The sequence below is a fragment of the Schistocerca cancellata genome, chromosome 1 (assembly GCF_023864275.1).
Source record: "Schistocerca cancellata isolate TAMUIC-IGC-003103 chromosome 1, iqSchCanc2.1, whole genome shotgun sequence".
Lineage (NCBI taxonomy): Eukaryota > Metazoa > Arthropoda > Insecta > Orthoptera > Acrididae > Schistocerca > Schistocerca cancellata.
Genome location: NC_064626.1, coordinates 561321216 through 561348863, shown reverse-complemented (window position 1 = coordinate 561348863; position 27648 = coordinate 561321216). Strand labels below are relative to the sequence as shown.

Genomic DNA, 27648 nt, shown 5'->3' with positions numbered 1-27648 from the left:
TCTCCCATAACCAAACAAATTACTGACTTAGGTTCAGATTGATGTATTCTTTTTTGACAGACATTTACATTTCTGAATGTCACAATTTTAACATAAAATCAGAACACCAGTAGTCCCACCATTCAACTTCTATTCTGCTTACACATGGAGGGATAACCAAGACACTGCATGAAGTAGGAATCGGTACAATCACACTTAACCATGCAATATATTAAAGCACAGTCTAACCATTGAGTATACAATCATCAACTAAACACTAGTTTGGCCACGGGCCTGGCACAACAGCTTATATAAGGCTGTTTTGCACACAGCGCAGCACTTCTTGTGCCCTCTATGCCAATGTGCAATGACCTCTTTAGTCCAGCAGAGGAGGCACGCACACACCTCAGCAGTGATAGACTACTGGTATCCACTTCGGGGAACCAGTCAAACCCTCGAGGCCAGACTGAGCCCAGACAAAATAGCTGCAAGGCGAGCATTTGTGGGTGGCCGAGCTCTTCCCCTAGCAGAGGAGCAACGTACGAGGCTGGCAGCCGCAAATCAGCTCCAACTGGTTACAGTCACCAACAGGACTCCACCTATGTGAATTCAAGTTTTGAACGTACAGACCAACTGCTCCACCTCACCGTTGAACTGGGGATGAAAGGGAGTGACCATAACATGCCAGATACGGCTCTGTAAAAAAGCTTCAAAATCTTGAGAGAGAAACTGTGGGCTGTTAACAATCACAAGCATATGCGGCCATCACTAAGCAAAAAATCTTTGAGAGGGCCGTAGCTGTAGCTCCCATGGATGTGAACAAGCAATGAACCACATAAGGAAATTTTGAGAAAGCATCAACTCCAGAAGCCAAAAGGAGTTAAAGAATGGACCCACAAAATCAGCATGAATATTCTCCCAAGAACTGTGGGGGACAGGCTATGGAGAAAGAGAGGCCCATGGGTCACTTGATGGGTGGCGCACTGTGGGCAGGCTGCCAACTCAATCTCATTGTCAATACCCAGCCAAAACATGTGGCTGCAAGCCAGCAATTTTGTACAAGAAATACCCCATTGGTCCATGTGGAGAACAAGCATAAAATCTCACCATAATGAGGGTAGGATCACAAACACGGGTGCCAACTCTTCAGTAGCTGACAGTAAAACATCATCAAGTAATGACAGGCATGCAAGGGATCCGACACTCGGCCTGGTGGTTTATCCAAGAGCTCTAGAGCTCAAAGAGCTGATTTCTAAATGAGAGTCAAACGCTTTGTGATTTAAGAAAGTCATTGTACATTCTTGCACCTAGTTCAGCTTGCATTAAAAGAAATTTACTTTGAAAGTAACACTTTTCAAACAACCATTCGCAATATTTTCCTGCAACCTGTTGGAAATTGGTTCCCCAGTTGCTAGAGAGCACAAGATAACAGGTGTCACTGGGCTTGCACAGCTACGATGACAAAGGAACCCCGTATGTTCGTACGTGTAAAACATTAAAAGACCTTACATTATGTCATAAAAGAAGCAAGACATTAGAGGATACTCCAAGAGCATCGGAATTTTGTGAACCTAATTAAAATGCGTAATTCGGATTAAAGTGCAGATTCGTACGTCCTGATTCGGATGTAAATTTTCTTGGAGTACCAGTACTGTATTCTCATATTTGGTTCTTTATTGTGGCATAATGCCATACGTGCTAGAAGATGAAAACCTGCACATCAATTACTTCATTTCAAATAAACTGACTGCCTTAGCGGAAAAGATTAATGAAAGCCAAATGTCTTTAGCAAACTGACAAAAATAAATTCATTGTTCTGCAAGGCGATTAATGCTTGACAGTCAGAAAGATAGAAATAAAATAAAATCTGAAACTAATAACATATTTTAGCCTTCCGTAGTTATGTGAATGTATATTCACTTGATAGCTCTCGGCCACAGAAATCAGTTTTGTTTACATTTGACATGAGAGCAATAAACGAAGAGGAAACAGCAAAATCACTAAATGTACACAAGGGGCACTTGGAGACTATCCACCTCCCAACTACAACTCAGACTGCTCTGTGCATAAGCCCCGGATCAATTATATTTCCAAACTGCGGCAATACTAGATAGAAATGTCTGCAAATGTAATACAACCCTAAACTTTTCAAGTGACAAATTTTGGGAAAAACTTCATCTTATAATAGGATAAATACATTACGTAGAAGATACATCAAGGCACCGGAACACTGCACTCCAACCATCACGAGACTGAATGCAGCCTGGTGGCGTTGCATGCATATGACAAACTGAAGTACGTAAGAGGAGTAGAGATGAATCTGGAATTATTCTAGCAATGATTAGGGCCACAAATGAGGAAGTCCACTGAAATAAGCAACTTTGTGAAAGGACTGATTGTCATGTCCTAACACCTCTGTACGAGCATCTCCAAAAATGGCAAAGCTGGTCAGCTTATTACATGTTACTGCCATGAAAATCCATGGAAAGTGGTTGAAGGATAGTAAATCCACAAGCAGGCAACAAAGAGTTGGATATCCACACTTCATCACAGAATGTAGAGGTTATTTGTCCATTCTAAAGCAGAATAGGTGGGAACCTGTAGTAGAAATGATGACAGTACAATGCTGGTAAAACATGGCAGTGTCCACTGCTCAAGGGACACAGCTGAACATGGAGTTCAGCAGCAAATATCCCCTGTGTGCTCCATTTGACCCACCGGGTTTTGGGTACACTTTCTTTGGAGTGAACAGTTGCTGGAAACATTCAACTTAGCACAGGCTGGTGGGTGCAGTATTATGCTATAGGGAATATTTACCTGGGTTTCCGTATGATTGGAGATAGTAACCGAAGACAACAACTGCTGCTGACTATGCGAACATTATTACAGACCATCTGCATCCCTTCATTCGTCTATTTGATGGGGCTGACCAGCAAGTTTGACTCTCAATGATTTTTTTTGCTAGAGGGGTGAAAGTGGAAGAGACTGGTGGGGTGTAGGTGCTTTCCCTGCGACAACTTGGGACATCCTTGTCTGCTAGAATCCAAAACAGAAAGAAGCTGATGCAATGGTGTAAACAAAAAGCTCTACAAGCTGAATCTGAATGATCTATAACAGAAAATCAGTGTTTGTTACATAACTAAGCAGGGAGACTGCAAAGCAATAGGCAGTGGGAGAAAACATTTTGGGATCTGTAGCAAACAGACTATACGATCCTTTGGAAACAGCATCAAATAAACAATTTTTAATATACTGGTCAGACCGGACACTCAACCAACGCCGGATGATGCATGAGACATACAGGACACTTGCCACCACCCCAACAAGGAAGAGCCAGTGCCCATTGCTACTTGGCACCTGGCCACAAGGGCCTGCTTGAATCGTGGAACCAGAGGCCATGAAACATGTGACACCACACCCCGTCCCCCTTCTCCTTCCCAGCAGTAATTGCTTTACCATGTGGTCAGACAGTGACCAGGTCAACACTGGCATTGCTGTGGCTCCTGATACAATAAGAGCCAGCAATTGGGAATGCTATCTGCAAACTCTGGTGCACAGCTTGGGTTGTCCCACAAAACTAACACCATCACTGCCTAGTAACAGCATGCATTTAGGCATTGTCACAACCCATATGACAATTCCCTTTATCTCTGAACAACAATTAATAAAAACCATGGTAATGAACCTGAGGCACTCATCAATACAACTGGCATGTTACTGTTTTCTCACTTTTAACAGCAATAGTACAAAGAGCATTTTTATGGTAATAAATGATTTAATGTAATCTATTTACTTTCCCCTCAGTTGGCACATCCAATCCTTTTATTTATTATTAAGCTGCTGATGTTACACTCAAATGCAATAACATGAACACTAACATTAATAAAATACAGTCAGGAACACTAATAAAATACATCACTATTGAAGTGAAAGGCAATCACCTTCACCAAAAGAAGCTATAGGGAACCCAGAATTACCAGGGTAAGGTTGAAAGAAATGCCCTAATCTATTGTAGTAATACCACGCCCAGTTCTTGGAAAAACGCATAGTTCACACCCGTCTACAAGAAACGTAGTAGAAGTGATCCACAAAACTACTGTCCAGTATTCTTGACATTGATTTGTTGTAGACTCTTAGAACATGTTCTGAGCTCAAATATAATGAGGTATCTTGAACAGAATGACCTCATCAATGCCAACCAGCATGGTTTTTGAAAATAGGGTGAAACCCAACCCGTACTTTTTTCACATGACATCCTGAAAGCCTTGGATAAAGGCAACCAAGTAGACGCAGTGTTTCTTGATTTCCTAAAAGCATATGACTTTGTACTGCATCCACACTTATTGTCAAAAGTATGATCATAAGGGGTATCAAGTGAAATTTTTAACTGGATCAAGGACTTTTTGGTAGGGAGGTTCGGATGGAGAGTCATCATCAGATATAGAAGTACCTTCGGCTGTGTTCCAGGAAGTGTGCTGAGACCCTTGCTGTTGATGATGTATATTAATGACCTTGCAGACAATGTCAACAGTAAAATCAGGCTTTTCGCATATGTTAAAGTTATCAATAATGAAGTACTCTCTGAGAGAAGCTGCATAAATATTCAGTCAGATCTTGACACGATTTTAACATGGTTCAGAGATTGGCAACTTGCTCTAAATGTTCATGACTGTAAAACTTTGCACTTCACAAATCAAAAAAAAACTTAGTACCCTACAACTATAATATAAATGAGTCACTGTTGGAATCTTCTGGCTAATACAAATACCTACACATTACACTTTGCACAGATATAAAATGGAAATATCACATAGGAGCAGTTGTGGGTAAAGTGGGTGGTAGATTTTGGTTTATTGGTAGAATACTAGGGAAGTGCAATCAGTCTACAAAAAAGATTTCTCACAAATCACTCGTGCGAGCCATCCTAGAATAATGCTCAATTGTGTGGGACCTGTACTGGATAGGTCTAATGGGGGATATTGAATGTATACAGAGAATGGCAGCTCAAATGGTCATAGGTTTGTTTAATCCATGGAAGTGTGTCACAGAGATACTGAAGGAACTGAAATGGCAGACTCGAGTTTCAAGAACCGACTTTAAATCATTATTCTAGGGATATGTTAGAATCCCCTAAATATCGCTCCAACAGGGATCATGAGGATAAGATTAGAATATTTACTGCACACAGAGGCATTGAAACAATCATTCTTTCCATGCTTCATATGTGAATGGACCAGGAAGAAACCCTAATAACTGGTACAATGGGACATACCCTCCGATATGCACCTCACTGTGGTATGCAGGGTTTTGACGTAAATGAAGATGTAGAAGCAGCTTGGGAGAAGGTAGCATTATTGTTGTTGTTGTTGTTGTTGTGGTCTTCAGTCCTGAGACTGGTTTGATGCAGCTCTCCATGCGACTCTATCCTGTGCAAGCTTCTTTATCTCCCAGTACCTACTGCAACCTACATCCTTCTGAATCTGCTTAGTGTATTCATCTCTTGGTCTCCCTCTACGATTTTTACCCTCCACACTGCCCTCCAATACTAAACTGGTGGTCCCTTGATGCCTCAGAACATGTCCTACCAACCGATCCCTTCTTCTAGTCAAGTTGTACCACAAACTTCTCCCCAATCCTATTCAATACTTCCTCATTAGTTATGTGATCTACCCATCTAATCTTCAGCATTCTTCTGTAGCACCACATTTCGAAAGCTTCTATTCTCTTCTTGTCCAAACTATTTATCGTCCATATTTTGCTTCCGTACATGGCTACACTCCATACAAATACCTTCAGAAATGACTTCCTGACACTTAAATCTATACTCGATGTTAACAAATTTCTCTTCCTCAGAAACGCTTTCCCTGCCATTGCCAGTCTACATTTGATATCCTCTCTACTTCGACCATCATCAGTTATTTTGATCCTCAAATAGCAAAACTCCTTTACTACTTTAAGTGTCTCATTTCCTAATCTGATTCCCTCAGCATCACCCAGTTTAATTCGACTACATTTCATTACCCTTGTTTTGCTTTTGTTGATGCTCATCTTATATCCTACTTTCAAGACACTATCCATTCCGTTCAACTGCTATTCCAAGTCCTTTGCTGTCTGACAGAATTAAAATGTCATCGGCGAACCTCAAAGTTTTTATTTCTTCTCCATGGATTTTAATACCTACTCCGAATTTTTCTTTTGTTTCCTTTACTGCTTGCTCAATATACAGATTGAATAACATTGGGGAGAGGCTACAACCCTGTCTCACTCCCTTCCCAACCACTGCTTCCCTTTCATGTCCCTCGACTCTTATAACTGCCATCTGGTTTCTGTACAAATTGTAAATAGCTTTTCGCTCTCTGTATTTTAACCCTGCCACCTTTAGAATTTGAAAGAGAGTATTCCAGTCAACATTGTCAAAAGCTTTCTCTAAGTATACAATTGCTAGGAACATAGGTTTGCCTTTCCTTAATCTGGCTTCTAAGATAAGTCGTAGGGTCAGAATTGCCTCACGTGTTCCGATATTTCTACGGAATCCAAACTGATCTTCCCAGAGGTCAGCTTCTACTAGTTTTTCCATTCGTCTGTAAAGAATTCTCGTTAGTATTTTGCAGCTGTGACTTATTAAACTGATAGTTCGGTAATTTTCACATCTGTCAACACCTGCTTTCTTTGGGATTGGAATTATTATATTCTTCTTGAAGTCTGAGGGTATTTCGCCTATCTCATACAGCTTGCTTACCAGATGGTAGAGTTTTGTCTGGACTGGCTCTCCCAAGGCTGTCAGTAGTTCTAATGGAATGTTGTCTACTCCCGGAGCTTTGTTGCGTCTCAGGTCATTCAGTGCTCTGTCAAACGCTTCACGCAGTATCATACCTCCCATTTCATCTTCATCTACATCCTCTTCCATTTCCATACTATAGTCCTCAAGTACATCGCCCTTGTATAGACCCTCTATATACTCCTTCCACCTTTCTGATCTCCCTTCTTTGCTTAGAACTGGGTTTCCATATGAGCTCTTGATATTCATACAAGTGGTTCTCTTTTCTCCAAAGGTCTCTCTAATTTTCCTGTAGGCAGTATCTATCTTACCCCTAGTGAGATAAGCCTCTACATCCTTACATTTGTCCTCTAGCCATCCCTGCTTAGCCATTTTGCACTTCCCGTCTATCTCATTTTTGAGACGTTTGTATTCCTTTTTCCTTGTTTCATTTACTGCATTTTTATATTTTCTCCTTTCATGAATTAAATTCAATATTTCTTCTGTTACCCAAGGATTTCTACTAGCCCTCGTCTTTTTACCTACTTGATCCTCTGCTGCCTTCACCACTTCATCCCTCAAAGCTACCCATTCTTCTTCTACTGTATTTCTTTCCCCCATTCTTGCCAATTGTTCCCTTATGCTCTCCCTGAAAGTCTGTACAACCTCTGATTTAGTCAGTTTATCCAGGTCCCATCTCCTTAAATTCCCACCTTTTTGCAGTTTCTTCAGTTTTAATCTACAGTTTATAACCAACAGATTGTGGTCAGAGTGCACGTCTGCCCCTGGAAAAGTCTTACAATTTAAAACCTGGTTCCTAAATCTCTGTTTTACCATTATATAATATATCTGAAACCTGTCAGTATCTCCAGGTTTCTTCCATGTATACAATCTTCTTTTCTGATTCTTGAACCAAGTGTTAGCTACGGTTAGGTTGTGCTCTGTGCAAAATTCCACCAGGCGGCTTCCTCTTTCATTTCTTACCCCCAATCCATATTCACCTACTACGTTTCCTTCTCTCCCTTTTCCTACTGATGAATTCCAGTCACCCATGACTATTAAATTTTCATCTCCCTTCACTATCTGAATAATTTCTTTTATTTCATCATACATTTCTTCAATTTCTTCGTCATCTGCAGAGCTAGTAGGCATATAAACTTGTACTATTGTAGTAGGCGTGGGCTTCGTATCTATTTTGGCCACAATAATGCGTTCACTATGCTGTTTGTAGTAGCTTACCGGCATTCCTATTTTCCTATTCATTATTAAACCTACTCCTGCATTACCCCTATTTGATTTTGTGTTTATAACACTGTAGTCACCTGACCAGAAGTCTTGTTCCTCCTGCCACTGAACTTCACTAATTCCCACTATATCTAACTTTAACCTATCCATTTCCCTTTTTAAATTTTCTAACCCACCTGCCCGATTAAGGGATCTGACATTCCACACTCCGATCCGTAGAACGCCAGTTTTCTTTCTAGTGATAACGACATCCTCTTGAGTAGTCCCCGCCTGGAGATCCGAAAGAGGGACTATTTTACCTCCGGAATGTTTTACCCAAGAGGACGCCATCATCATTTAACAAGCAAGGCTGTTTTGGTTAGTGTTACAAGGCCAGATCAGTCAATCATCCAGACTGTTGCCCCTGCAACTACTGAAAAGGTTGCTGCCCCTCTTCAGGAACCACACATTTGTCTGGTCTCTCAACAGATACCCCTCCTTTCTGGTTGCACCTACGGTACGGCTATCTGTATCGCTGAGGCACGCAAGCCTCCCCACCAACGGCTAGGTCCATGGTTCATGGGGGGGAAGGTAGCATAACCAAGATAAAATTAAAGTTGTAAAGATATTGGACCAAAGGGCTGACTTATGAATATTATCACCTATTACCATAGTATGAAGACAGTGAACAGGCTGACTATCGCAGTTGTGTACCTTCATTGTTTTAGCCCTATTTCTTGCAAGCACAATGGATTCCACACCCTGCAACCCACACCATGCATTTTAACTACACTGCAGCAGGCACATTATCAAACCAAATTGTAATTTTTATTAGGCACTAGGGTCCTAGTTCGAATAATTAAGTTTGCTTACCGCAGTGACATCATCTGCAGTAGCGCTATCTCCAATAAATCTGGATCGAAGGCCCACAAATCTTCTGGTGCATGTCCAGATTCCACTAACTTCCTTTTCAAGTGATTTAAGAGTTGGACTGATTGACTTCCATCAAGTGACTCGCACAAAATGTACAGAGCCTTGCGAACAATATGCACATATACTGAAGTTTCATTGTTGTCCGGAAGAAATCTGGAAAAAAAAAAAAGGATAATACATATTTTTAAATAAACCCTGGAATAATGGTTATGACAACATAAAATATCTTTTAAATAAATTTGGAAAAAAACAAAAGTAATCAATTACTGGTACTAATATGTCACGCAGCAATTAAATAGCCTTGATAAGGGTGGAAAAAGTTATTTTAAATAATTCTGTAATTATTAAAGTGTTCTGACACACCACTAAATGTTAATTCAATCAGAGAACAGCATCTATTTTTTTAAGAGTCCCTTTCCCCTTTCAATCTCTCAGAATATATAGTAGATTCCTGTAACAATATTACCAACATTTTTACACCTCTTTCCACATGAACAGACACCACTGTATACATATAAAACATTTTTTAGTCCCTTATACTTGCACATGCCTGCCCTAAAATTTAATCCATGAGAATTAAGACTGCACTAATCAGTTCCATGACAACCTTCAACAAACACCATACTGCCCCATGCGATTTTTTCCTTTGGGGTTACCTGAAGTCAAGGGTGTATTGCAACTGTCCCAACACCCTGGAAGACCTACAGAACAATACTGAGGCTGACATTGCAAGAATATCAGAAGACATACTTGAAAGAGTGCATGAGAATTTCCGAAAATGACTACAGCAGTGTGTGGACTGTGAAGATAGGCATTTGCCAGATATACTGTTCGAACTATGTAGTTAGAAACTCCCATTATTGTCCAATATGATAAAAGTAAATGTCTTCTACTGGTGGTTGTAGCCAAACAATTATTCACAATTGCATACTAGGTTTCCATACAGTTTGCTAGCTAGAGACGAAGATACATGCTGTCTATTTCATCACATATTAACATCCAATACATGGAAATATTTCGTCATATACCCTAATAGAATACTATATCAAGCAGGACACATCGCATTGCTTCAAAGGGAATTCAATGTACTCATACCCAGTTATTAGTAAGCACTGACATGTAAAATGACCAATCATCCAGGCAAACTTTTGACGAGCTTTCCATGCTCAGCAGTAGCATTCCTGAAATAATGTTTATGTTGGCTCCCGTTAACATATAGTGGGCACTAGTGCAAGAATGAACTGGCTACAGTATTCTGTAACAGGATGGTAGCTCTATATGGTATGGTACTCACTAGCTGCTGCTGTTCTTCAATAAATTAACAACTGGTTTGCTACGCTAAGGAATATTTATCTGCTTGAAAACTATTCAAAGTACTCATCTACATCCACAACACAGCAGTACACGAAACTCTAATGCTTATGCAATCTTTGAAATTTGAGAGGCTCAAGTGTAAGACACTCATCATCTGATAACAATAAATCTAAATAATAAAACAAACCTTACCCATCTTGCACTGTCATGCTGTGTGTGTGTGTGTGTGTGTGTGTGTGTGTGTGTGTGTGTGTGTGAGAGAGAGAGAGAGAGAGAGAGAGAGAGAGAGAGAGAGAGAGAGAGAGAGAGAGAGAGAGAGAACTACTGTAAAACACAAAAATTCAGTAAATAAATGACAAATATACTATTACAATGCAATGTAGGCCACACCACACAAGAAGAAGACTGTGTCTTCCTCTATGTCTACATGGTTACTCTGCAAATCACACTTAAGTGCCTGGCAGAGGATTCACTTAACCACCTTCGCACTAATTCTCTATTTTTCCACTCTTGAACTGCACAAGCACAACATGAACAGAACTTGGACAAAGCAGACATTTATCTCTTTCTGTGAAAACTCTGATTTCCCTTATTTTATTATGATAATCATTTCTCCCTATGTAGGTCAGCATCAACAAAATATTTTCGTAATCTGAGGAGAAATTTCATGATGAGATCCTGCTGCAACAAAAAACATCTTTGTTATGTCCACTCCATATTCTGTATCATATCTGTTACACACACTGCCCTATTTCTCAATAATACAAAGCATGCTGCCCTTCTTTGAACTTTCTCAATGTACTCTGATAAATCTATATCTGGCAAGGGCCCCATGCCATGCAACAGTACTCAAAAAGAAGACGTAGTCTTTGGTTTGCCTTCCACACATTTTCTGTGTATTCTTTTTGATTTAAGTTTTTGATAATTGAAATTCCTAGATATTCAGTTGCATTTACAGCCTTTAGATTTCACTGATTAACCCTGTAACTGAAGTTTAATAGATTTCTTTTAGCACTCACACTTCTCGTTATTTATGATCAACTGTCAATTTTCGCACCATACAGATATTTTATCTAAATCATTTTGCAATTAGTTTTGATCTTCTAATGACTTGACTGGACAATAAATAGCAGCAGCATCTCCAAACAACCTAAGATTATTGCTCAGACTGTCTCCTAAATCTTTTATATAGATAAGGAACAGCATAGGGCCTGTAACTCTACCTTTGGTAATGCCAGAAATCAATTCCATTTTACTCAATGACTTTCTGTCAGTTATTATGAACTGTGATCTCCAACAGGAACTCTAGTAATACAGACTGAGTTTGAAATCCTTTGTTGAGTGTATGTCAAGAGACCATTCCCTTTGAGGTAATTCATAATGTTCAAACGCAATGTGTGTTTCAGAGGTCTGCCGCATATCGACATTAATGATGTGGACCTGTAATTAAATGAATTATTCCTACTGCCTTTCTTGAACATGTGTGTTATCTGTGCAACTTTCCCATCTCAACTTTCCAATCTTTGAATACAGATCTTTTGTCGAACGAGCACTTGTATATGATCGTTAAGTATGAATATATTGCATCAGCATACTCTGAATGGAACATAATTGGTATACAATCGGGAGCAGAAGACTCTTCATTACTCTGAATATATCTACTTCTAAGTTACTGATGTTGGCATCTATTCTCGATTCAAATTCTAGAATATTTACTTTGTCTTCTTTGGTGATCGAATTTCGGAAGGCTGTGTTCAGTAATTTTGCTTTAGCATCACTGTCATTGATAGTATTTCCATTGTTATCATGCAGACAAGGCACTGATTGTGTCTTGTCACTACTTTACATATAAACAGAATCTCTGTGAACTGTGCGTCAGGTTTCGAGATAAAGTTTCGTCATGGAAACTATTATAAACATCTTGCACTTAAGTCCTTGCTGAATTCTGAACTTCTGTAGATCACCAATCTTGGGACTCGTGCATTCGTTTAAATTTGGCATGCTTTTTTCATTGTTTCTGCGACAGTGTTCTGACCTGTTTTGTGTACCATGGGGGATCAGCTCTGCCATTTGTTAATTCATTTGGTGTAAGATTATAAATTTGAATTAAATATCTTTTAGACTGTTTACTAGTATTTGCTCTAGTTCCTGTACCCACTGTGTTTTGTTGTTCTGCCCTTAGTTAATACTATCTTTATCTATTTGATTTACCTGTTTCTATTTCAGTGAAGGAAATTCACTCACGTTTCTTTCCTCCATACAGAATCATAAGTAGGTGCATTTTTTCCCACAAAACCCTACCCTGTAGTCTTAGTAACATATGTTACTGTTTTTTATATGATGGTCTCCTAACCACTGATAACCATTATTTTCTTTGTTCTGTAGGAACAGCCAAAATTTGTCCGTTTCCAATAAATTAATGTTTAACAAAATTAATGCTTTGTATTCGAGGATATTTCAATCTTCATGCACATTACAGACTAGAAAAATCTAGATAATAACATGTCTTTCACTTAATGGTAACTGACAAAATAATACAACTTCTCTAATTAAATTTAAGTAATTTTATCACCCATATGCCCTGTAGAAAGTCAGAACAACGAACTTACAAAAACTACTTTAAACTGTTTTGTATTACAACTGAAAAGTAGTTGCAGATGAAATTATGAATGAAAAAGTTCTCAACAATGAAGGCCCGAAAACATGCAAAGCATGAATAACTACTCTGAGAAGTTTAATCACAAAGATATTGTAAAAAACACATATTCTTATAAAATGAAGATAAAAGTGATTACATATAATTCAATGGAGTAGCCTGAAAAAAAAAAAAAAAAAAAAAAAAAAAAAAAAAAAAAAAAAAAAAAAAAAAAAAAAAAAAAACAACATACCAAGAGCAATATGAACTATTCTGTAGATGAGCTTCAGTAATTTATATGTACATTATTAAAATTTTTAATGTTTCACAAGACACTCTTAATCCAACTCCACAGTTGAATGGTAGTGACATTTTAAATAAATTGGAAGACCTGCCTATGAAGGACCATCTTCTATCATGAATCAGTGACATACCATAAGAGAAAGAAGTTAGAGAATGTACAGTGTTTGATGAGAGCTTTGAAAAAGTTTTTTTCAAACACTGTCTCACTAGAATCAATGGCCAAGATGGTGACAAAGGAAGAGAGAGACACTCTTAATGCCACTGCATCTTAAGGCAGGTACCCATGGAATGTACTTTTATTCTGTAGCATCCAGAACCATTGCCATTAAGCAATAATGCATTATCAGTTGTTTTTTCAGACTGCAACAAATATTAATTCTCATCTGACTTCCCCATTCAGGACTAAGGCTACTAAGCATGCCAATGAAAATTACCGATCAGTATTCCAACAGTAGGTAATTGCAGCCAGTAACTCAATAACACACAAGCCAAGAAATACTAATACAAAAACTGAACATCTGCTGCATCAGTACCATATCTGCACAGAACAATGCCAGAAGCCAGGAAGTACATTGAGTCAAATTCTCATAGTGCGGTTCGAGTACATACAGCTGGCGTGTGCACAACTTACTGAGCACAAAAACATTAAGTCCACAACAGTATTTGTCATGTTGTAAGAATGGTCTGTTTTTCAAGAATCCTGCAGTAATTGTAAACATTGTATAAAAGGTAGGACAGTGTCAACATATACAGTTCAAGAAATTCAACATCAAGCAAGGTGGACTTGCAGGGGGTTGGATTGTCCTGAAGAAAATCCACTCATCACATGGAAATGTCAGCCAAAGCACCTGACAAATTTTAACAGATTTATGTAGCACAGACATCTCAGAAGACTATATCTAAAATGTCTATCATTACCTCTTATTAACAATAGCAGGCCTGTACTATAGGCAAAGGTAGTTGTTCCACATCCTCAAATTGTTACTGAAGATCACACCAGAATAGGTGTATGATGTGGTGATTATGATCATATACTGGGTGTTTGAAAAGTGTCTAGTATTTTTACAGGAGATTATCAGACCAAATTGATTGTGCTGAGAACAGCCATTACTCAGTGATGAAGGCTGTATTCCTATTGACGTTCATTTGTTATTTATTCAAATCACATACAGCGTGTGTGTTAGTTCTTGGGCCATAAGACTACCATGCCATATTACAGTTTGCCAATGGATTCTAAGATGGAGCACTAGATTCACAAAAAATGGGATAATAAATTACCACAGTAATCACAGATTGACAAATTCAAATCCTTGAGAATCATGGCAGCAAGGTTATCAGATTCACTTTAGTACCAATGTGGTGGCAGGAACTGTTCCTGCAGAATCTGAGAAAAATTAACAGGCACTGTTTATCAACAAATGCTGCGCAACAATCTCACGCATTATTACAAAATTTTATTGTAGCAAAAGATAATAGATAGTTTTATGCACAATGGAGCTCCACATTTATTTTCTATGCCTCATAGAATAGTACCAAATGCAAATATTTCGTGAGATATGGATTGGTTGATGTTGGATTGTTTGGTTTTAGGATGCAAAAACAACTGGGGTCATATTCACCCAACTCAAAGTATAGAACACGAAGACAGAGGAGTTAAAAAACTACTACACATCAGTCCCAATCAGCATAAGAGAAGACAGCTAAAAACAGAGACGTGGTGAAAGGTATATAAAATACACCACAGAGAAACAAAGAGAAAGAAAAGGCCTTCACCAAATTGCTGCAAAGAATAAAAAATAAAACGCAGTCAACAACCCATGCATCATTTGCTAAAATGGCGGATAACTTTGATGTTTGATGGCAAACCCAAGTGGGAACATAAATGGTTAAAACATGGGCATTCCATCAGGAAATGGAGGACAGTTAAAACTTGGGCACAATGTGCACGAAGTGGTGGGGGAGCACCACTTAAATGGCGACGGCTAACACGCAACCTAGTTAAAATGACCTCTCCCAGCGTGAGGGCCAAGAGTTGGTCATCCAAGCCACTCCAAGAGTCTTAATAATCTGGAGCTTCTTCCCATGAAGGGAGGACAAATGCCAATGCCAAAGTGACACCACCTCCTGACAGATGGCAATGCAGATATCACCAGAGGGAATATAGGAACTAGTGGGCAGAGGTATGAGGACTGTAGCCTTGGCAGATCGACATCACCAGGAACTCACATAAACATCACAGTGCCTCCATCAACAGTGAGCAAGTCACAGTTTTATTGGACTCGTTGCACTAAGGAATGGGGACGCACACTGCACAGAGACTTTGAATAGCGCTGAGACACTAGTCTGAGCAGAGGACACCACAATTTAAAGCCTGTGTCGCCAGATGTATTCTGTGGCCTGATGCAAGTCAAAGAGCTCTGCTGTAAATACAGAGCAGTGTGCGGGAAGCAGATACTGAAAAATGTTGGCACCAATGATGAAGGCACACCTGATACCACAGTCAGTCCGAGAGCCATCAGCATACACAACGGTACTATTGCGAAGTTCCACACAAAGGTCATGGAATTGAAAAATATAGAGTGAAGCTGGAGTAGTGTCCTTAGGAATTGAATGAAGGCCAAGGTAAACATGGGCCGCTGCACGAAGCCAAGGTGGTGAAGGGTTCACACCCACCAGAAAATTTTTAGGTAACAGAGAAGAGGGACGCACCCCATACTGGTCATCAAAGGAGTCATCAAAGGAGGAGGCATAGGGTGTGTGGCCATGCATAGCAGACAAACGGCATGCACACCTGCTGAGGAGATAGTCATGGCAGTAGGACAATGGTAGTTCAGTAGCTTCGACTTACAGACTCTCAACCGGGCTAGTGTAAAAGGTGCCAGTGGCCAGACAGATGCCACAATGGTGGATAGTGTTGAGACTGTATAAGAGGGTTGGACGTGCAGACGCATAAACAAAGCACCTGTAGCCTAGTTTCGAATGGACAGGGAACCAGTAAAAACAGAGGAGGGTGGTTCGATCTGCTCCCTAGGGAGTACCATTGAGGGCACGTAGAACATTAAGGGACCTTGTACAGCAGGCTGCCAGGTAAGACACATGGGAGGATCAAGAGTGTTTCCTATTGAGCATGAGTCCCAGGAATTTTGTAGTTTCAATGAACTAAGGAGCAATAGGCCCAAAATGTGAAGACGGTGGGAAAAACCAATTGCACCGCCAGAAATTCAGACAAACAATTTTGTTAGTGAAAAAACAAAAGCCATTATCGATGCTCCACGAGTACAGACACTCTAGACATCGTTAAAGACAGCTCTGCAGAGAACTGCAATGGATGGCAAAATCGTCAACAAAAAGGGAGTCAGAGTTGCCTGGCAGGAGACAGGCCATTACAGGGTTAATGGTGATACCAAAGAGGATGACGCTCGGGACAAAACCCTGAGGCACATCATTTTCCTGGATAAAGGTGTCCAACAAGGCAGAACCCACACACACCTTGAATACTCAGTCTTTTAAAAATTCCTCAAGGAGACAGGGCAGGCTGCCATGAAAGCCCCACATGTAGAGAGTACAGAGTATACCAATTCTCCATCAGGTGTTGTAGGCCTTCTTCAAATCAGAAAGCACAGCCACAGTCTAGGATTTCCACAGAAAACCATTTGTGACAATGGTGGACAAAGTGACGAGATGGTCAACTGCAGAATGGCTCGCTCAAAATATACACTGTGCAGTGGTTAGTAAATTGCAAGCCAGCCATGAATCATACATTCCATCACCTCGCAAACACAACCGGTGAGAGAAATGGGGCCTTAACTGGAAGGAAGGTGTTTGTCCTTACCGGACTTAGGTATTGGTATGACAGGGGCTTCATGCCAGTGTCTGGGAAATGTACCCTCTGCTCAGACGTGGTTGTATGTATTAAGCAGAAAGTGCTTGCCTGTAAAAGAAAGGTACTGCAACATCTGAATGTTAACAGCGTCTGGCCCTGGGGCAGAGGATTGGGACAAAGTGAGAGCACGATCTAGCTCCCTCATAGTAAAGGCGGCATTGTAGCACTCAAGTCTGAGAAGAGAAGGGTGTCGTCTGAGCCGCCTCCTTCCAATGGAGGAAGGGAGGGTGATAGTGTGAAGAGCTCAAAATTACCGCAAAATGGCAGCCCAAGGTGTTTGAGATAGCAACAGGGTCCACAATGAGATTGTCTGCTACAGTCAGGCCGGAAATTGGGGAATGGATCTTGGTCCCAGAGAGCCGTTTGAGGTTGGCCCACACGACAAAGGGGGTGGGGGGGGGGGGTGTTGGGAGGGAGTGGAACTGTTAAAAGAAATAGTGAATGAAATCCAGCTAGCTTTTTTGCTACCCCAAAGAACAAAATGACACTGTACACAAATTCTGTTTTATAATGAATGCAGTTTGCCATTGAAGGCGCACAAATCATGTCACGGCATGCCTCAGTCCACCAAGAGATTGGGACATGTTGTGGTAAAGAGGGAGTGTGAGGAATGGAACATTCTACAGCAGTAAGGATAACATTTGTAAGGTATTCCACCGAGTCATCACAACTGGGGAAATCTTGTTCTTTGAAGGTTGACATGGAGGAGTAAAGTCGCCAGTCAGACTAGAAAGCTACCATTTGGGTGTGCACGCCGCAGTTGGGGTAGGGGTCAGCAAATGGATAGCACATGGGAAATGGCCACTTGAGTATATGTCAGAAAGGACGGGCCACTCGAGATGATGGGCAAGTTGGGCAGTGTAGAAGGGCAAGTCCAAATGGGAATAGGTGTGTCAGGAGTCGGAAAGGAATGTGGGTGCTCCTGTGTTAAGGTAGAAGAGGTTAGTTAAGTTTATTAAGGAGGTCAGCCAAGAGGGCACCTCTGGCAGGTCCTGGGAAAACCCCAAAGGGGATGGTACACATTAAGGTCACCGAGCAGCTGAAATGGATGAGGTAGCTACCCAATAAGCTGGAGGAAGTCTGCCCTGGTGACATAGAATGATGGAGGGATATAAATGGTAAAAAGGGAAAAGTCACATAAGGAAGGAAAAGGTGAACTGCAGTAGTTTGAAGATGGGTAGGCAGGGAGATAGGCTGACAATGTCATCCTGTATGAGCAGCATTACTTCCGCACGAAATGGAATGCCGACCTTAGGGGGAAGATCTAAACGGACCAGGAAGAAACGCAAAAACTCAAAGCCATCGTGAGGACACAATTTTGTTTCCTGAAAGCAGAACACAAGGGAACACTGCAATTGTAAAAGCAGCAATAAATCCTCTTTGTTGGATCAAAGGCTGTGAACTCTGCATCAGAGGAAAGTCATGATGAGGAAAAAATGAAGAGGTTTAAACTCGGCAGCTGTCGAGTGCCAGCCTGCAAAGACTCGCTGCTGTAGGGCACAGAGGCAGGAGGATCCCACTCCATGAGGCCCACTGAAGCAGCGGCTTTCTTGTGCTGTTGGTCTGTCCAACACAGAAAAACTATTGGTGGTGCACACCAGCAGCAATGAGGCCGGCTGGGTGAAGGTGTTACGTGGTGACACACTGTTAAAGAGGATCTTTGAGTCAGGGAAGTAGAGGACCATTTGCCTTTGTTGGACATTTTTGAACCTTTCCAGTTAGCAGAGGAAGATTCATGTTTTGGTTGGCTGGAGGACGTAGGAAGTCTTCACGAGAGTACTACTACTGTCCTTTCCGGCCTACTGGTTGTGAAGCAGGTAACTTTGCCCCTCGGGGTGAGAGTTTGATGGCTTGTTGCACAGCTAGACGAGGTGATGGTGATGCTACCTTGACACTGGGTGATTCCACAACCTCGGAGCTGAATTTCAGGTCGCATTTCTGTGTGGTCATGTCCTTCATGGAGCGAGATGTAGCAAGCACAGTATTACGATTCCCACATGGTAGAACGCAGGGTTTGGGACTAGTCAATAACTTGCGAGCGACCAGGTAAGAAACTTTTTCTTTTACTTGCATCTCCTGCACAGCCCACTCTTCGAGACACAGGGAACAATCTCCAGAGCAGGTAGTATGGTCGGCACTGCAGTTGATGCAGTGAGGAAGAGGAGGCGGACAACCATCCTCGTGCGCATCCCTACCACATGATACACATTTGGCTGGGTGTCCACAAGATATTCAAGTGAGGTTGAAACTACGACACTGGTACCAGGGCATCAGAGTCGGAATGTACAGTTGGACTGTGATAATTTCTTGATCTGCTTTGATCTTTCATAATAGACGGCAATGACACTCTGATCAGAGGTATGATTGGATTTCGGCCGCTGGCAGACCATCAAGCAGCCTAGTGTAAATAACACCACAGGAAGAATTCAGAGTTCTATGGGCCTTGACATGAACAGGATAGCCATGGAAAAGCAAAGTGGCAAGTAGTTGTTGTGCTTGAGAACCCAAAGTAGTCTCTAAAAGCATAGTGCCATTCTGTGAACAAGAGCAGGATTTCACAGGACCAGCAATTTCTTCAACACCTTTCTGAATAATGAACGGATTTACCATTGCGAAGGACTGACTGTCTTCAGTATGTGAAACCATGAGGAACCGTGGTGTAGCTGAAAGGATCTTTGAATCATTAGCCTCATCCATTATGTTTCATTATGAAGATGATTAGCTCATTGTGAGAAAATCTTCCATGATTGCCAGTGTCTCCAATGGTGCGCTCCTTCCAACTGGGAGCCCCCTCCGCAAGGGGGGTGCACCCGCCTTAGGTGACCGTTCACACCTCAGGTCACAACTCCTGAACAACTGATGGAGGGACCATTCGGCCATTTGGGAAGGTAGCAGCTCAGGCAGTGACGCTTCCCTAGGCCTGGCCTATACTGGGAGTATGTGCGAACCCTACCTGACAACCCGCGGCTGGGAATTATGCATTACCCAGTCACCTGTAACATGTCAGACACTTGGGCCAGCCTTCAGGAGCACAGAGGGAGGAGGAAGGAAAAGAGGAACCTCAAACACCAATGCGGAGGAAGAATAGGAGAAGGGGAATACAGAAAGAAAAAGGGAATGGAAATGAAAAATAGTGGTGAGACTTCTTATGTCAGCGACGGACAATGTGGAACATTCCCAATAACACCCCAGACATGTTCCCCAATGGAGGGGAAAAAATAGCAAGAGGATGGACATGCAGCATGGAAGGGAAAAGATGCTGCAAGGGCTGGGGCCCTGTGGTAGCCAAGCACGAACCCGCCAAAGAGTGGCGAGCCCCAGGGAGGTGGACTGGTTGAGGAGATCGAAGAGAGTAGTGTCCCTCATTCACCTGATATTAATCCCTTAAATTTTATGTTATGGGGCCATTTTAAGGCAGATGGCTATCAGAGTAGAACTGCCCATTAGTCAAGAAGTATTTCTTGCTGAAAACGTTTAGTTTTGACCAAAGTATATCTCTTTCAAACATAGAGGACACTATTTTTAAACATTCTGCACCATTTACAGCCTGTGTAAAATGTCCTTTGCATGGAACAGTTGGTACAGTATATCTATTTTTCATTTTCCATATCTGATTTTTTACCCTGACACACAGAAGTAATTACTACAGCTAATGATGGTTCCATAATATACTATCTTGAGGTCATCAATATGCTAAAACCTAAATTGAGTATTAATCACCTAACTGTTACCTCGAGATACATGGTGGTTATAATTACTGTTTTGCTACTTGAGCCAGTGTACATTGAAAACTATTTATCATATAAGTACCGCACTTTATAGACATGATGTTCATATTGTGTGCTGCAGGATTTGCTTGTGTAGTAAAATGTCATGACACGGTATTTGTATGGAGACACTGGTTAAAATGTGTCAGAACATATTACAGGTGCAGACAGTAAACATGGGTCTGGGCAACGTGAACAGCAATTTATTCATCATGCTTTTTTATCAAAACAATAGCAGTAGTGCTGTTGCTCTTCAGAAGTATCGATGGGTTAAAGGAATATGGAGAGGTCCTCTTTCCACACCCAAGTTTAAGAACATGGTTCCGAAGTTCAAATTAACTGGAGATTTGAGACTTGCTCCTGGGAGAGGTAAATAGCCAATTGCACCACGAACTGTTGAAGTTATTGTTGGCATGGCTGAGAATGCTTGATACAATGTGCAATCTTCAAGCAATACATGAGCTGTGTCACAACAGCTGAACATTTCAGGGTCCACCATTGGAAAAGTGCTGCGAACAATTGTGAAATGGTATCCCTAGTGTGATTCCAGGCTGTTGTGGACACAGAAGGTTATCACAGTGAGCAATGTTTGTAATCTGGTATGTACACATTGTATGCAATTAACAAATATTACCCTCATGTAAAAACGAGTTTCTTTCAATGCTTTATTCATTGTTTCTCTTCTGCATGTCCTTGCGAACGTTTCCAGAAAGTAAAACTGTCCTACAATCACTCTTTTTTTCATGGGAGGCCTCATAAATAGCAGAAGTTTAATTATAAACACCCTGTACTGTACTCTCTCTCTCTCTCTCTCTCTCTCTCTCTCTCTCTCTCTCTCTGTGTGTGTGTGTGTGTGTGTGTGTGTGTGTGTGTGTGTGTCAGCACATAAATATTTTACTTGAAGGGAGTACCAATTATAATAAAGTGAAAAAGGAACATAAAACTAAGAGACTACCCAGCCAAAACCATCTCAATCTACACAAATTGTGCACTACAAAGAAGGTACAAAGAGAGCTGATAATTACAATGATGGATGTGTCAGGGCATTAGAACCAAGGCAAAACACTACATTTCCCATTTCTGTAAGAAAGGAAAATGTGACTTACCACAGGAATCCACTTCATCAAAAAGCAGTATTTCATGTGTATGAACTAATGTTTGAACACGCAACAAAAACTGAGCTTCCTGCATATGTATTATCTCTGCTGATGAAACCTATGAAAAATTGATTGAATGTTTGAATTTGAAAGAAAGTATAGAATCCAATATTCCAGCACAGAAAAAAAGATGGCTCATTTCATCACACAAACTGTGTTAGAAAGGGACTGGTGCAACATTTTAAACTTCTATACATTTACAGCATGTAGTCTCTGTGAAATGTGCAATTAAAATAACTGTAGTAATTTTCAAGTAGTGTGGCTGAAACAGGGGCCAAGTAATGAAAATGAAATTGGAAAATCTGGATACAAAGAAGTAAGATTTTTAATTAAAATTCATACATTATGATACATCAAACTCACTAAAAATGGAATAATAGCTGAAGCTCTATACAGGTACAAGAAATTATTTATTGCATTAACATAGAAATCAACTTGGCATCTGGCTGCTATAATTTAGTAGAATGCTTAGGCTACATTCTACAAAAGCTGAAATTTAATTAAGTGTTAGCTTATATCATCTCCATTAAAAAAGTAAATTAAAATATGTAAATGCTGCCGGTCACCTGTAGATGAACAACACTTGGCTGACAAGCTCACCTTAAAAACAGAAATCTGAAGCTTTCACTTTTTTCTGCATATTAGAATTCCTGTTACCACAATAAATTTTATTGAACTTGTATGGGACTTGGGAGTAGTTGTCCACGTATTTTTATAGGGGTATATTAAACGCATTTGGCATGTTGTGTGGTGCTGTATAGCATTAAATACGCAAACTATAACTACTTTTCCTCAAGGTATTAGGAATTCCCTACAGACTTCATGACTCCAAAGTCTGGGAAAGACTGATTTAAGAACTTCAGTTAAGGTATACACATAAAACTTTAATTCCATTTCATCTGTACTACCAGAAGAGATTTTTTTTACTGTGACAATTCATTCAGAAATTAACTCTAAAAGCATTAGTTTAACATAATATTCTCCTGAGAGTTGAAACTGAAAAGGGGCCTGTTTACTGATGATACAGAAAGAAGGAAGCTGTAAACTGAGTAGAAAAGATGGTTTAATATTTGACTGACAATGAGGGTAAGAGATATGGAGCATCAACTAGGAAAGCAATAAATAGGTAAAAATCTGGTTCTCTCTTATTTAAGAAACTATCTATCATTTGCCTGAAGTACTCTAGCAAAATCATTGAACATGTAAATCAGGATGACTCCTGAAAACAAGATTGGCATTTATACTATAATGTCATCTTCCTCACAGCATCACAATACACTTACCCTCGAAACAAACATGACATTATTACGATACCAGAAAGTCCCAAGGTGGAACACACAATGGAAGGACTAGTGTAACCACTCGATCTATAGTGTCAGTGTTGAGTAGTCAATAGTCTAATCGAGGCTGCAGTTCCATAACAATGTGTCTCATTGGGGGAAGTGGGACAGGGTAGTGGGAGGGGGGGGGGGGGGGGCATAAGTGTGCACAGTATGTAGGACCACTTCATCCTAAAGATCAGCAACATTTTTCATCTGCTTTATGTTGTCTGTCAACCATTCAGTGCCTCGAACTGAGTCATTACATTTATCATTATAAAGCACATTAGCACAGGCAACCTAATACAATCATCTGTGTATAGTTTAGTGAAGGTAAGTACTAACCATCAGTAAGTTAGAAGGTGCTACCCATTTAAAATAAAATAATTTTTTATGGTTGTGTAATTATCATCATCTAAAATTAAAATTTAAAATTAGTTAAAACAAAAGTATTAAACACCAAATATTGTTAAGAACTTCCTTCAAAATTTCATTTCACTGAGTCCTCTGCAACCCTTTCACAGTTCAAGGTACAAATCAGCACACAATTACATTTTGTTATAAATCAACCAAATTTACACTCCAAAAGAATGGAATGTCCATTCAAATTTCTCGCAAAACATCCTTTTCTGTAAATTGTGTGTGATATTGCTCTCACCATTAAACCTTTTTTATTTTCTACTTTCTCAATCTCTTGATGAAAGATCAAACCAGTATCCTCAAATATTCTCCAATATACTACTTTTTTTCCTCTGTAAATAAAAGAACTTAAAAACTAGTAGCAAAGCACTGAAACCATTTTATTTCTCACCTCAGATCAACATCTGATCGAGAAAATCCCAACTTCCGAATCAATTTATAATTCTGAATAATACATAAAGCTTCTAAAAATTTGTCATGCCAATGTGGATTGGTGCTGCTTTCCAACCTGGCCCAATCAGAGATTAGCCCAATTCTATTGGACTGCTTAGCAACCTAAAAAACAAAACAAGAACAATGGCAACGCATTTTCATTTGTGTACTTAGGTGAAAAACTTTTTCACACATACCTAATTTACTTCACGTTATGATAACAACATTATTTTCCTGAAGATTTATCTTTACACTAAGTAGGACAACTAATGAATACTACATATAATTCTGTTTCAACTGAATCAGAAGGATGTTATATTAACAAACAACAGTCTGAGCAGGCACACGGGGGAAGAGGTTTACTAGTTATCGGGAGCTCCAACATTAGGCACATTATGAAGACCCTTAGGCATTTGTCATTCAGATCTGGAAAGTAAGTCAATGTAAGTTCAGTATATCTGCCAGGGGCTCTCATCTGAGATGTGGGGGCAGCCTTACCTGTGTCTACAGAGTGTGCAATGTGCAGATGTCTGCAAGCTGCAGTTCACATCAGTAGCAAAGACACCTGTTGCAGGGGTTCTGAGGCCATCCTTTGTTCATACAGATAGCTGGCAGAAGTGACATCTGCTGGCCTCATGCATGGGGTGCTAGCAGAGCTTGCAATTTGCAGCATCGTTCCCAGACTTATCAGACTCCTTTGGTTTGGAGGCAACTGACGGGTCTCAACCAAAGGATGGCTGCAGATTTCTAGACCTGCGTTATTGGTTGGGGATTTGTGGAATTCCCCTGGGTAGGTCAGGGATGCAATACATCAAGGAAGCAGCTTCTCAGGTAAAAGAGTACTCATGGATTGCACATGAGGAATTTTTATGCTAGGCAGTAGTCTGAGGGAAGACAGATGGCATTTAAAGTAATGACACCTCAACTGTCAAAATTTCCTATGTAAATTGTCTAAGTATTCGCAACAAAGTTCCTGCATTTACCGCCCTCCAGGAAAATTCTTGTGCTCAAATTATTCTCAGGACCAAGAGCTGTCTGAAACCTCAAGCGGAAACCTCCAAGATATTTAGTGAGTTATGGAACATACATCAAAAAGACAGATTAGAGGTCATAGGAGGGAAGTATTCATTTCAGTTGACAAAAATATTCTCTATTGAGGTCAAAGTTGAGTGTGACAATGAACTTATCTGGTCACGTATAACAGGTCTAGATGAGATGTTTTACCAGCCACCTGATTCTACTGTGGCAGTTCTACTGTTATTCAAAGAGTCTACAGTCAGCAGTGCATAAATATCCAGATTATGCAATATTAGTTGGAGGTGACTTTAATCTTTATAGAGTGGCATATCTGTGGATTCATTGCAGGGGACAGGCAGACAATTGTGTGAAGTACTTTTGAACACATTTTCAGTAAACAGTCTTGAGCAGCTGGTTTGTCAGCCCACAGACAATGGAAATATCTTAAGACCTTGTAGCTATACATAGGCCGAACCTTGTCAACAAGGTCAGTACATAAATGGGGATAAGCAATGATGATGTCTTTATAATGAACTTAATAAATCAGTTAAGAAGGCTAGAAGAGTGTTTCTGCAAAGAGGGGCACCAACTGGCAAACAGTGAACAGACATAACTTAGTTAAATTATGATGGACATAGAGGAATTATGTGCAAAGTTTAAACAGATTGTAAACCATGGTCTGGAGAACTATGCACCTAGTAAGCAGATTAAGGACAGAGAAGACCCACCATGGTTTAATAACACGATTTGGAAAAGGCTGAGCAGGCAGAGGCTGTTGCACTCTTGGTTCAAAAGAGAATGTGCAAATGATGACAAGCAAAGGTTAGTAGAGATTCACACATGAAGCACTGAACTACCACCACCATCATACGCCAGCAAAAGGTCTGGTGGAGAAATCAAGAAAATTCTGGTCTTATGTAAAATTGATTATTGGGGTCTAATGTTTCCATTCATTCACTGGTTGAGCAGTCTGGTGAGGCAGTTGAAGATAGCAAAACAAAATCCCAAGTTTCAAATTTCACATTTAAGAAACTTTGCATGTAACAGAATCGTACAAATGTGCCGTTGTTTGACCATCGAACAAACTTCCACATGGACGACATAGTAAGAATATCTCTGGCACAGAGAAATGGCAGAAAGAGTTGAAAACAAATAAGTCTAAGTCGCCAGGTCCTGACAGAATTCCAATTCCGCTTTACGAAGAGTGCTCTACAGCACTGGTCCCTTACCTAGCTTGCATTTATCATGAATATCTCACCCAGCACAAAAGTCCCAAGCAAATGGAAAAAAAGCACAGGTGACTCCTGTATACAAGAAAGGCAAATAAATGGACCCACAAAATTACAGACCAATATCCCTAACATACGTTTGCTACATAATCATTGAAAGCATTCTCATTTTTCTTGAAACCAAGAATCTTTTGTCCACATATCAGCATGGTTTTAGAAAACATCGCTCATGAAAAACTCAGCTTGCCATTTTCTCATGTGATGTACTGCAAACTATGGATGAAGGGCAGAAAGGAAGATTCCATAGATCTAGATTTATGGAAGGTGTCTGACATTGCCCCACTGCAGATTGTTAAAGTAAGTACGAGCATATGGGAGATGTTTACAAATATGTGAATGCACAAAGACTTCTTATGTTATAGAACCCAGTGTGTTGTCCTCAATAGCAGGTGTTCATCAGAGAGAAGGGTATAGCCAGGAGTGCCAGAGGGAAGTATGATAGGACCACTATTATTCACTATATACATAAACAATTCGCAGGGCAGGGTGCGCAGCAATCTGTGGTTGTTTGCTGATTATGCTGTTGTAAACAGTAAGGTATCAGTATTGAGCGACTGTAGGTGGATACAAGATGACTTGGACAAAATTTCTAGTTGGTGTGACAAATGGCAGCTATCTCTAAATGCAGGACAATGTAATTTACAGTGGACGAGTAGGAAAAACAAACTCATTATGTTCGGATACAGCATTAGTCGTGTCCTGCTTGACACAATTGGGCATATTGCAAAAAAATATGAAAAAGAACGAGTATTTAAGGATTGTGGTAGGGAAGGGTGAAAGGTCGACTTCAGTTTATTGGAAGAATTTTAGGAAAGTGTGGTTCACCTGTAATGGAAACCACATTTAGGACACTAGTGTAACCTACTCTTAAGTACTGCTCGAGTATTTTGGGTCTATACCAGCTCTGATAAAAGGAGGACATCAAAGCAATTCAGAGCTGGACTGTTAGATTTGTTACTGGTACAGTAAAACAATAACCAAGTGTTACAGACGTGCTTCAGGAACTCAGATTGGAATCCCTGGAGGAAAGGTGACATTCTTTTCTACAGCACAGAGAAAATTGAGAGAAACAGCATTTGAAGCCGACTACAGAATGATTCTACTGCCTCCAACATACATTACATGTAACGGCCACCAAGATAAGATACGAGAAATTAAGGCTCATACAGAGTTGTATACTGTAGACAGTTGTTTTTCCTTTGCTCTTTTTGCAAGCGTA

At 40.3% G+C, this 27648-nt stretch overlaps 1 protein-coding gene across 2 annotated transcripts in view; it reads right to left on the bottom strand.

Annotated features, from left to right (window-relative positions):
• The window catches only part of LOC126181157 (caspase-8), a 155276-nt gene that overhangs the window by 62824 nt on the left and 64804 nt on the right, over positions 1-27648 (bottom strand). For both annotated transcript variants that reach the window (XM_049924749.1, XM_049924750.1), the window contains exons 5-6: positions 24083-24246; positions 8834-9046 (exon numbers count right to left, since the gene is read on the bottom strand). In XM_049924749.1, coding sequence (XP_049780706.1) covers positions 8834-9046; positions 24083-24246 — 377 coding nt within the window. The remainder of the gene's footprint in view (positions 1-8833; positions 9047-24082; positions 24247-27648) is intronic.